At 39.1% G+C, this 12,655-nt stretch overlaps 1 protein-coding gene across 3 annotated transcripts in view; it reads right to left on the bottom strand.

Annotated features, from left to right (window-relative positions):
* LOC146326770 (serine/threonine-protein phosphatase 2A 55 kDa regulatory subunit B gamma isoform) overlaps positions 1 to 12,655 on the bottom strand; it is a 36,735-nt gene that overhangs the window by 13,049 nt on the left and 11,031 nt on the right. For 2 of the 3 annotated variants that reach the window (XM_084719121.1, XM_084719120.1), the window contains 2 exons: positions 10,805 to 10,961; positions 225 to 322 (listed from right to left, as the gene is read on the bottom strand). In XM_084719121.1, the coding sequence (XP_084575247.1) occupies positions 225 to 322; positions 10,805 to 10,886 (180 nt within the window). In that variant the 5' untranslated portion in view covers positions 10,887 to 10,961. The remainder of the gene's footprint in view (positions 1 to 224; positions 323 to 10,804; positions 10,962 to 12,655) is intronic. The other variant, XM_084719122.1, reaches the window with a different exon arrangement.

The following is a 12,655-nucleotide window of genomic DNA, read 5'->3' as shown; positions in this document are numbered from 1 at the left end:
GTGACCGTCACCTTGATCATGTGAAGAAATAGCATGGCACGGACTCTGCACAGCTGTAATGATACACTCTCTGACACAGCAGGAGCTTCAGGTATTTATCAGTCAATCTGGACTGTAGCTGGAGGGGAATGGTGTGTGTTCATCACTGCCCTCAGCACTGAAATGAAAAGTGGTGTTTGCGTGTGTGTGTGAACGTGCATGTTGGCGTGTGTGTGTGCCTCTACCTCAGGTTCCCTCTGAAAGATCACCACTCGGCCCCCTTTGTCCCCTGTGGCCAGGAGCTCTCCGGTGTGGTTGAACTCAACAGTGGAGATGATATCAGCTGAGGGGCGAGAGACATAGAGACAAAGATGGAGGAAGAAAGAGAGAGAGAGAGAGAGAGAGAGAGAGAGAAAGAGCAGCCATTAGCTAATTGACCACATATCATCATTCATCTGTCTAATCTGTTTATCTGGCTCTAAATTATTAAAACGAGTGAACAGTAAATGCATTAACATGTAAGTGGATTAAATTATGCAAATGAATGTGTGGAATAAAAACAATATTTGATCAATAGTACAAATATTCTGTAACTATGTGCAGGCTTTCAGCAAGGTTCCTACTAGAGCTGCAACATTTAATCAATTAGTTATCAACTACTAAATTATCTTGCTAATCAATTAATTGATTTTTGAATCTTTTTTTTTAAGAAACAAGTGAAAATTCTCTGATTTCAGTTTCTTAAATGTGAATAGTTTCTAGCTTCTCTACTCAGTAAACAGAATATGAGGACGTTTTCTTATTTTGTTGATTTTATAGACAAAAACTTTTATCTGGCTAACATATAACTCACAGTAACTTTGCACATAAACACACACAGCTGTCTCACATTTGGCACAGGTGTTATCATTGTCCCACTATGACACAGACACACAATGACGCACACTATGACTCTCCAGTACACAAGATTACAGTGCCGTCTGAGTTCATCACACGTGTGTGTGTGTAGGAATAATTATGTACTCTGTAATCTCTTTGGTGTCTTAAAGTGTAAACACAACTCAGAGTGTATTTGCATTAGTGATTAAATATCAATCTAATATAATTTTTCAGGACAGTCATTTGCATATTTGCAACATCCACAGGCTCTGACTGTGTCCTGAAACACCAACACAGTCTGACTCAGTGACAACGATGTAATATGAAGAGTAAGCATGTTATCAGCCACTTAGTTTTTACTGCCTCACTGCTTTCAGAGGACCTTCATGCATCACACGAGATCCACAGAATGTGTAATGAAAGCACTTGGTTGTAATGTCTAATAAAAAGCATGCAAATGTCATATATGAAGCTTGAATCAGGTTTAATGTGACATGTAATCTCCTCCTTGTCCCTGTAGATGACCCGGTATGAGGCCCTGTAAGGTCATCTCAGGTCATCTAAACCTCAATGGTCAAACTAAGCCACAACAGATAAGGTAATTTGCTAGTCACGACTGCCATGTCATAAATAGATAAATGTAATAATGCATCATCATGTAAAAACTTTTGATGTAGGCCCATATTTTGACCTGTTTTGTCATCGTCCTATATTCAGACATATCTGTCAAAATCTTATTGCTTTGAAAAGAACAAACAAGCAAAGAAGTGAACTGAATGTTCAGCTCAGCTGTGAGGTTTCAAATCTGTGGTTGGACTGTTTTCACACTTGTAAATTCAAAGGCCGTGTTAAGGACAGACAGTAGCTGGTGTTGCTGATCACCATGGTGATGGCTTCAGTGACTGGATCATCTTCAAAATGGTCATAATTCAATGCACACAGTCACAACAAACACAGATTCCCAGGTTTTATTTATCTAAATGTATTCATATATTATTATAAACTGGCTTAAGACAGATCAAATCAATTCACGATTAATTACGTGTTTCAGAGGAAAAGTTCTTGGCTTTCAGGAGTCTTGCACCACTATAGACAATTCTCTGCTTTGCTTGTTGCCAGACCTAATGAAGCCTACTGGAGATGCACGGAGAAGCACACTAAAACCCAACATATCAACGCCATATGACCTTTGTCGAAGAAATCCCTCAAAACCTTAAAACGCACACTTTAGAGAATGCAATACTGACTGACTTTTCCAAATGTGAGTATTTGCTCATTTGCTTGTGGTCTCCAAATAGCATGGTTGACACTGCATCTCGAACAAATGTCACCAAAGTCTGGAGCATAAAATGTTTCCAGGTTTCCAGCAGAGACTCCACAAAGTTACCAGATCAGAAATAGTTACAGCATTTAACCTCCCTACTGTCCTGAACTGTATTTTTATTTATTTTATTTTTTCACTTTTGTAAATAATAAACAAGATAACAACTTAGTGATCTTTAGAAGTGCTTGTTGCAGCATGTTAATGGAAAACATATTTCAGTCAGCTTTGGCTTTCCCTTAAAATAGATTTGTTGTTGCAAATTACTTATATATTAACGTAATTTCTCGCAGACAGAGCTGCCACTTTATATGCCCATGTGCTTGATATTTTCTAACAAACATTAGTTTACCTGATATGTCTTGCAGTTGCTCCAATTAAAGTGTTTTAAAACACTGGCAGCAGTTGCAATTGCTTGTATGCAACTTGTGCAATTTACTGTACTGCAAAATAGCATAGATGATGACCTAGCATAAAAAAGATAAAGTCATGAAATTGTATCTGAATAAACATTAAAAATGACTGAAAACTGCACTTCAAAACACAAAACCTACAGTTATTTTAAATTGCGTTCAAGGTATGAAGCTGCACAACCCACAGGCATATTAACAAGGTGCACTTTGACTGACCTACTGTTCTAGCCTCTAAAGCAGCCCTGCCTCAGAGATTTCTGTGCATAAAAAAACTCTAATCTTCCACTGCACTACCAAATAATCAAACATCTTCCAAAATGTCACAGATTAGATTTAAAAACTCATTTCAGATGTATCCAACCAAGCCTTTGACAAAGGAGTCCACATGGCTCAGTTCTGATAGAACAGAAGATGATCCTCCTCTGTCAGCATCGACTGTAATAAAAATAGAGCGTATTTATTGAGAGTCGGAGTGATTCAAAGCTGTAGGCTTGCCTATTTTGTGGTGGCCTTGAGAGAGAGAGATTTTATGATGAGGGGAGGCAGGGACTGCTCCTCAATCCTTATTCATCCTGCTCCTCATACACTTCATGTATTACTGGTTGCCTCTTTCTCTAGATCATTTTTCCACTTGTCATTGCACTGTTGCTGCAGAATCCTCTTAATTCCTCAGTTTCAATTTCTTTTCTCTATTTCAAGCCTTTTCTATATCCCTTTCCCCCACTAATACGTTCTTTTGTCATTTGTCATCTCATGTTCCCCAGTTTTCTCTCTTTTGCCCCTTTTCACTCTCACATTTCCGTCTTGGTTGTCTGTCCTCTCTCTCATCCCTCCCCCACGGCACTCTGCTGCCTGCCTGCCTGTAGGTTAGCGTGTACGTAGTGGTGGTGGTGATGCTGCCTGTGGAAGAATGGGAAGGATGGAGAGGGAGGTGGAGGCGGTGGAGGGGTCCTGTCGGTGAGCAGGGATTGCCATGGTAACAGGCTGAGCCAACCAGTGGCAGCGGTACTCGTAACGGTTAGCCGTATATGGCAGTCTGGTGAAGGAGGAAGTGAGATTCATCAACCCAATCCTCGCAGGAAGAAGGAGCGCGGTAAAATAATTATGGTGCTGCAGTTTTGTCCACTGACAAACATTACTCCATGAATACCAGGAGATAGAGCAGACGCAAAGGTCCAAATTGAGGATATGCAGATAATTAATGCACACGCGCGCACACACACACACACACACACACACACACACACACACACACACACACACACACACAGACACACACCAGCACTTACATAGTCTTGATTTTAGTAAATGCACACAGAAGTATTAACAAATGTAGTTTGGGATATAATCATAAGTGACTCTCTCCACATAAATATTTTTCAATGCACACAAAAATATTTACTGTTGTTTATAAATGGCAAACAAATACAGATATAAAAAATAGGGTGCACCGTTCAGCTCATAGGACGTCTCTAAAACATATTTAAGGTGCACACAAATATTTTACATCATTTTAGTGGAAATCCACAAATATATGTGATTAAAGGTATTTGCAGGTTTCATCATGACATATTTGTATGTAGTTATATTTATATACAAACATTGATGTTGATATGCATTTACAAACGGCTTGTCACATGTGAACTTCACTGAATTTGTATGTGTGGGTCTTTTGATATTCCCTTGCCATGGCTCAACTCACAAATGCATTATTTTCAACAAGGAATAAGGCTGGGCAATAAATTGATATTATATCTATACTGTGATATGAGACTAGATATCGTCTTAGATTTTGGACATTTTTACATCGTGATAAGATGTAAGTGTTGTCTTTTCCTGGTTTTGAAGGCTACATTACAGTAAAGTGAAGTAATCTTCTGAGCTTACTACACTGTTCTAGCTGTTCTATTATTTGCCTTTTTTCATAATCAACATAACTGACATTTATATTGAGGTATTTGGTAATATCATGATTTTTGATTCTAACCATGTCACCCAAGCCTACTTTATACACTGCTGGGTAGTTTAATCTACAAAAATGCATCATAATCTATAAGATCCTCACTATTTGAGAATCTACAAAAGTTATTTTAGAGAAAATTTGCATATCGAGATATATGTGGTATATAGCTGCTTAATCTAAAAAAAATCCCAGAGATATTATTTATAAGCTGTATCGCCAATTACACACAAGCACTTTAAGTGCTTTGAATACATATATTTTGAACTTTTACTACATTTATAAAACAGGAAATATTTGTGTTTGTATCAGAAATGGGTTGAATCCCAGTTTACTATATAATCTATGGTTGAAGCCAGTTGTTCCCCCTGCCCCCTCCTCTCCAGACTCAAAGAAGCTAATAATTTCAAGAACACACTGAAAGCACACGATGCAGCTTTGTATTCACGCAATCATGTAATGATGCACAGCCAGTGTGTGAGTGTGTGCTTGATGCTGTATGTGTGCATCCAGCACATTTACAGATAACTGTGCCTCCACTCAAGTTGCACAGAGAAAGAGCTAAGCTAAGCAAAACCACAGGAGCGGCACACAATATAGCTGAATAAAATATGGAGCACACACTCTCCTCTCTCATCCTCTGTCTGTTCTCAACCTGAAGCCTCTTCATCTCCTGCGTTTCCCTCTTTCTCTCACACACACAGAAACACACACAAACACTTAGCTCACACCCATCTGTCTCTCTGATGCTCTTTATTAGAAGAGCAATACAGAAAAATAAACCTCCAAGATTACAAACAACCACTGCAGAAAAAAAGCATCATGAGCGTTGTGGCTCTGCTCCAAGAGGAACCACTGGCCACTCTTCTGGTGTAGTATGTGTGTGTGACTGTCTGTTAGATTGTCAAGCTGTAATTCAATGTCTTATAGTGTGGATGTGTGTGTGTGCTACAGTATAGCAGGCTAGCTGTGTCTGTCTCCCACAGACAGTCCATTAGCATCAGCAGGACTGTCTGACTCATCGCCACACTGCAGGAGCTAGGGGGAACACACTGTGACTGCAAGTGCAGGCGCCCACACATACAGTACACATCAACACAACACACCACACAAACATGAATGAACTCAATGACACAGAGAAGCATAAAAAAACATGCACAAGTGATAAACACCAAACACTCAAATGCACTGCAAGGTGTTTACAAAAACAGCAGCTCCTCAGAGATCAAACAACGTTGTAGGGAGGAATGATGAGTAAGATCAATAGAGAAGAAAACAACAACAGTTTTGGTAATTCACTAAAGGTGCGACAAGCGATTCTGGAGAAAGATGGTTAATTATTGAGTATCATTCCCAGGACATCAAATACTGACATTTTGGGAATGAGACTCAACAATCAACTATCCCACCAACCAGGGAGGAAAACAGAAATCCAGTTTTCTCTCAGACCACTTGAATTACATCATGCTTAAAGGTCATTATGGACCTGGCTAATATATCTAATATTATCTATAATCTACAATATGTAACATGTCCATATCAAAATATCTAAAAACACTAGACCCCTGTTATAGATTTTTGGCTGGACCGCAACGGGCAGCACTATGGGTTGCTGGGTGGCTGAGTAAGTAAGTAAGTAATGAAGTGATGAAGCTAGACCATTGGTCAGTCGACTGTACATCATGATATCATCGACAACAGCACCTCGCCACCACACACGACTGTGCCCAGTCAGCGCACTTCACCTGGTAAACAAGCTGCACCTTGCTCACAACTGACTCAAGTGTTTTAGACAGAGTTTTGTGTTTTAGACACAATGTGGCTCTTTATAAGCTCTTCAAATCAGACATGGCTTATTTCAAGGTGACCCTGTTTGTTCAGGTAAGCCTCATGACCACTCAAACAAATCATATTCCCTGCTGCCACAGTAGTGTCCATGCTGAACCGCTGGAAAATCACCTGGTTGTTTTGTATGATGAGTCCCAGCAGAGAGCACGGGTTAGGCAGTGTGTGAATATGGACAGAAGTGTCTGCATCAAAGTTTGTCTGATCATGTAGCCTGATGTTTCTCTACAGTTCTGTGGCAGTACACTGGAGTCTGATAACAGTGACAAACAGGTAGATTCATGTTATATACACCTCTATGAAACATGCATGCATGTCCACACCCATCTCTCCCTATGGAAGCCCATTTCCGCTGATGTGATGGAAAAAAAGGATACTGTAGGTCATTATAATGAGAAACTTTCTCGAAATAATGAGTTAGTACTTCAGAATAACGACTTAGTATCTTTAAATAACATGCAACCTTCTCAAACTAATTTATTTAGACCATGTATGAGACAGACTGTTACACTATCATATAACAGCACAAAACAAAACAGTAATAGTAATGAAAATTCATCTATATATCACAGCATCACTTTCAATTTGAGGTTGGTGCAGCCATGTACTAGGTACATTATCAAGATGCTCATCTTGTTTTGAGTTGTGTAGTACATTATCCTAAATGTTACCAATAATGGTTAAACTCAGAGAAATCCGTCATTTATTCAAGGTAATGGTACATTCACTGATAGCTGCTAGTAGCTGTAACTTCTGGGACACACGAGATACGCTGGATACGTCAGAGAGTTTTTATTCATACATGATTTCTGCCTGAGTTGTGTCACATAAATTTTCATCGGCTATGGTGTTTGTTTCAAAGTGAAGACAACTCCCATGATCCCATGCCCCATCACAACGTCATTAAACTACATCTTTTATTTTTGTTTTAATGTGAGACCCCTAGTGGCAGAACTACACAACTAATAGAGAAAATAACCAACAGATTAGATATTAACTATATTATACTGAATCATACTATATTAATTATATTATACTATACTATAAACTATATTATTCTGGTGAGTTTTTAGTCAATGAATGTACTTAATCAACAGAAAATGCCATCTGCCAATGCCATCTACTGTAGCTAATACAGTGGCTGCACTGAGTATCTCACACAAACTTATTTACTATAATCCAAATGATCCATTTAAGTGAAAATAACTGAATATCTTAGGATATCTTATCTTTTGAGAGATTGGTTGGACGAATCAAGCAAGTTTTATAAAACATAAACAAATTGATTAAGCGAAAAAATAATAATCGGATTGATTATTAGTTACAACCATAGTCTGTATTATACACATTAAGATTAGAGCTCATCTGTGGCTACATAATTAGACAAGGAAAACACTGTTGAGAAGGAAAGAGAGGAGAGGAGGTTTAAGGGATAGCTGAGTGTGGTGCTGTAGGTTGAGTGGTTGATTTCCGTATTTCTTTTTGTTAAGGCAACCACAGGGACAGAGAGGGGAGCAGACGTCCTACAGTCCCAATTATAGATATCTTAGGTCTGAGTAAACACGAACCATTAAAGCCGAGCCAAAAACACACACTCCTTAAAAGCAAGGACAAGCCACCACTCAGCAGGAGATGTGTGTGTGTGTGTGCGTGTATGTGTGTTGGAGAGTGTGTGTGTGCGCATGCTGCAGCTCAAGCACCCCGCATTTCCTGTGTACGTGTGCACAAGTGTGTGTACTCAATTACCCTGTAGAGAAATAAATGGGTTGGAGGCAGAGAAGGAGAGGCGGGAGAGAAAGAGACGAGGGGAGAGAGACTGCTGGAGGGAGACGTTAAATTGATCCCCATCCTGCAGTTTTGGAGTTATCTGGAAAAAAAAAACGGTGCATGTGTTTGTGTTAGAGGTGCACATGTGTGGAGAGGAGTGATTTAAGCCCAGCACAGCAGGGAACCTGCCATTTCTCCAAACACACATCGGCACAATGGAGCAGAGCTGGTGTGAGCCTAATGGTTATGGACACAAACAATTAGAATCACAAACTGAGCCAGCGTCAGCTGCATGTGTGAAATACACCTGTAATCCTGCTCTGCCTGCATGAATTTCAGAGACACAATGTGTGATTCATTTTTGATAAAAATCAATTTGCTTTTCCAATAAATTTCTCAGACTGTAACATAAAAAAGATTAGGAGCTTAGCATGGTTTACACCCAAGCTAACCCTGGCAATACTGAAAACTGAGATTATGTGTCGACGCCTCATAAATACTGAAATGTAATCCCTTATTCTGAGAACTCGACCCTTTTTTATGCTGACACTCTAATCTTTCTGTGCGGATGTGTATAGAGCTGCAACAATTAGTGGATCGGAAGAAAATCATACATACAATAAGTTAAATAATTGTTGCAAAAATGACAGAAATTCACTGGTCAGTGAGCTAGTTATAATGGGCCCCATTGCAAACTAGTGCACTCAAGTTACTAGTTATAAAGCACGCGCGCGCACACGCACACACACACACACACACACACACACACACACACACACACACACACACACACACATACACACGCACACACACATGTTGCTATCCTAATGTTACTTGCTGCATGGTTGTTGACATACCACTGATTGCAGCATTGAAGCCTATGCCACCTAAACTGCTGCAAAGCTACTGGGAGAGTAGTCATAGGTTTGCTCAACTCGTCAGTCTTGACAGATTTTGCATCTAAACTAGCTACTGTCTCTCTTCTTGTCAAATGATCAAAATAGAAACATCAACATATATCTTACCCAGCAATCATTGTTGCATAATGCATATTTGTGAAAAAATGCCAAAGAAAATAAGAAATTATTGATTTAATTGAACATTTTGTTTAGTTCATTTACGGTTTATGAAGAATAAGCAAATATCACTTTTTTTACACTGTCACTTTAGTATTTCTGGATGTGTGTAGAGCTGAAATGATAAGTAGATCGATTATATACAGTACAATATTATACCCGTATATAATTGTAGTCTTTGTTAAGCAAAGATACCAGAAATTCACTAGTTTGGGTGTAGGGTAGTTATGATGGGCCTTAGTGTCTGTGTATTGACTTGTTTCTTGGCCAGGTCATCATTGTAAATGAGAATTGGTTCTCAATTGACTTAGCTTGTTAAAGGTCAAATAAAAAAATATATATAATAAATTTATAAAAAAGATTACTACCAACTTTTTTTGAACAATCAATCAATCAGTCGATAAATGACCATGACAGAGATGGCTTTACCTTTTCAAAGGCATACATAGCAAATGGCACCATTTTTAAATTTAATGTGAGTTTTTTGAATTGCACTGATTCTTCCTGCTCAGATGATAATCTTACTCAAGTTTTTGTACCAACAGCAAGCTAAATACCTCTGTGTTTAGACTGTTGTTCAGACAGAACAAGCTCTTTTAAGGATCTGGGAGATTACGACAGACAGTTATCTTTATCTTCAGACATTTTATAGACCCTCTGAACTTTAAAAAATAATCAGCAGATAAACTGATGATGAAAAAAATTGTTAGATGTAACCCTACGCGGGTGTGCATAGGGCTGCATGATATGGTAAAAAAAAAAAAAAATCATACTGCAATATAGCTCAGGATTAGTGAGAATAATCATTTTTCTATCCCAGTTTTCATTTTCACTGAAAAAATCAGGGTGATGTGACATTTGTTGAAGTCTGACCCAAACAAACATGTTTGGAACACAAGATCTGTGGACCAGGCCTTCATTATGATGTTTTTTTTTTTTACACATTTTCCCTTTATAAAAAACTTGCAGCTGCAGATTTGGATATTGCACTTGGCCATAATAATTCAATAATAATTAGATTTATTCTACAACCCCAGTGCTTATGAATGTCTGCACAGTACATGTACATCTCATATGTGTTTAGAGGTTTCGAGGGTGTGTCTGTGTGTGTTTGTGTGCACGAATGTGAGTGTCGATGTGCATCTTGCTCCATGTTAAACAGAAGTAAATGTGAGATAGCTGTCCTTTGAAGGATACGGGGTGTCGTCTGGTCAAACTATTTAAAGAAATCAATCACACACACACACACACACACACACACACACCACACTGAAACTGGCAGATGGAGACAAAAATAAAGAGGCAGGTACAAAAATAGAGACACACAAAAAGGATGAGGCAGACAGACAGAGACAAAATGATGTTTAAGATATTTATAACACTCAGACTCATGTGAGAATTCACCTGACTCTCACACACACTTAATGACACACTCTTACATCCAACTAGCCATACACATACAGCCATACACGCACATCAACTCTGATATCTCACAGTGGGGTCATGTGGCACATCTGTGCGACATAGATACGACCTTCGGGAGAGAAGAGGATAGAGCACACACCTTCAGTGTAAGAGGCAAACGGCTCGGGCTCCAGAGAAAGGGTAGTGATGTCGGAGCACAGGACCTGGATGGGGCTCAACATCCTGGGGGAGGACTCCAGGGTGGAGAGGGGTGGACAGGATGGGCGGAGCTCTTCAGGCTATAGCCAGGAGCAGCCCTGCAAGAGGAGCAAGGATGGAGGGAAGGGAAGGAAAGGCAGGGGGAAGGGCAAAAGGGAGGAGCAGAGGGGAGGAAAGGAAGGAGGCATCGAGGAGGGTGGGGTTAAGGGTAGGGACTGAGTTACTGCATCACCACATTTGGCCATGAGAACCCACTAGAGAAAAAGTTACTGATGGTGTAAATGTGATCACTCTGTATCTACACAACATGATGTGTTCACATGTTGGGTTTGGCAGGAATGCTAGCAAGACATGCAGGATGGACAGAGAGAGACAGCTTGTGGGACAGAGTTAATTTGTCTCATATGTAATTTAGTCTGTGTTTTGTGCAGCACATTTGCCGAAGATAAGCAAAGTCTGTATTTTACTTGAACTCACTGACATTATCCCTGGGATATGATGTCAAGGCACTGCCTAACATCAATGTTTCAAAAGTAGAGTGTTTGCTCTTCAGCAGCCACATTAAAGGAGCAATACATAAGACTCTAGCATTCAAAAATTAGTACGATCCCAATAGTGAGTTGGAGCCATAGATGGTATATCAAATAGGTTAAATCCTTTTTTAATATACAATCTAAGGTTGCAGTGACTTGTTTCCCCCCACCACCTCCTCCCCAGATTCGAAGCTCAGGCAGGTTGCCTGCAGGATGCCCGGACAATGAACCTACACGAGTGAAAGACGAGCGCAACAATGTAATTTGACAATAAGAAGTGATGACGAGTCCTACACTGTAAGCTGATCAGCTTTTTATAACTGTCAATTGTCTGTCAATGTAAAGCTAAGCCTGTTACTTTAAAAAACAAAAGCTCACTGCTCTGAAAATATACACTCTGGAGCTGGAGTTCAGTGACTGCCTGTCTGATTGCCTGCAAGATTCCATTAATTAACATATTGCTCAATTTAACCGTTATAAACATCTACTCCTTCTACCAAATTATCAAGGAGTTCTTAAGACTCATGAACAGACAATTTCTCATTTTGGTGAACATTCAGGATTAATTTAATTCTAATGAACACAAAACAGACAAACAAAAACAGACATTCTGCACTGGAATGGAATTTTTAAAGAACATGCTGGTTGTAGTGTTGCTGTCAGAGAAGCTAGTATTTCAATTTAAATATCTCTGATGACATATTATACATTTTAAATATTGAATATATCGCTTAGAGTTATGTTGCCAACTTTATACATTTGTTACAAGCATAAGTACACATTTGCAGCTAACTTTCTTTTCTTTCTTTTTTTTCTTTTATTTTTTTTATTAAAACCCCAAACCCCAGTCACTAAGATGCTAATTTGCATGAGACTAAAATTATCAGGGGACATCTGTGTTTGGTGAAATATTGTAGGAAGCTGGTTGTGGAACTTTCACTTTATAAATTACAGACATGGCAGATTTGCACCTTATTAAGATCACAGGCGACCTCTGCAGTGATTCCAAATTATTAGAGGTGGGCAAGATGGCGGCGCACACAGTTCTAGCAGCTCAGTGCTTTACCTGTTGGTGTTATTTTAATTTAATTCAATACATTGTACATTTTAATTTAATTGTACAATGACAATAAAGATATTCTATTCTATTCTATACTATTCTATTCTATTCTATTCTAGGTCCTGATGTAACATTAGTCCCTTGGAGCTTTATTAGGTAAAAGTGTAGTCACATTTTCCCAGAGGTGACACTGATGGAC

Source organism: Lutjanus erythropterus, chromosome 5 (genome assembly GCF_056507025.1).
Source record: "Lutjanus erythropterus isolate fLutEry1 chromosome 5, fLutEry1.hap2, whole genome shotgun sequence".
In the NCBI taxonomy this organism is placed as follows: domain Eukaryota; kingdom Metazoa; phylum Chordata; class Actinopteri; order Lutjaniformes; family Lutjanidae; genus Lutjanus; species Lutjanus erythropterus.
This window is presented reverse-complemented; position numbering and strand designations above follow the sequence as displayed.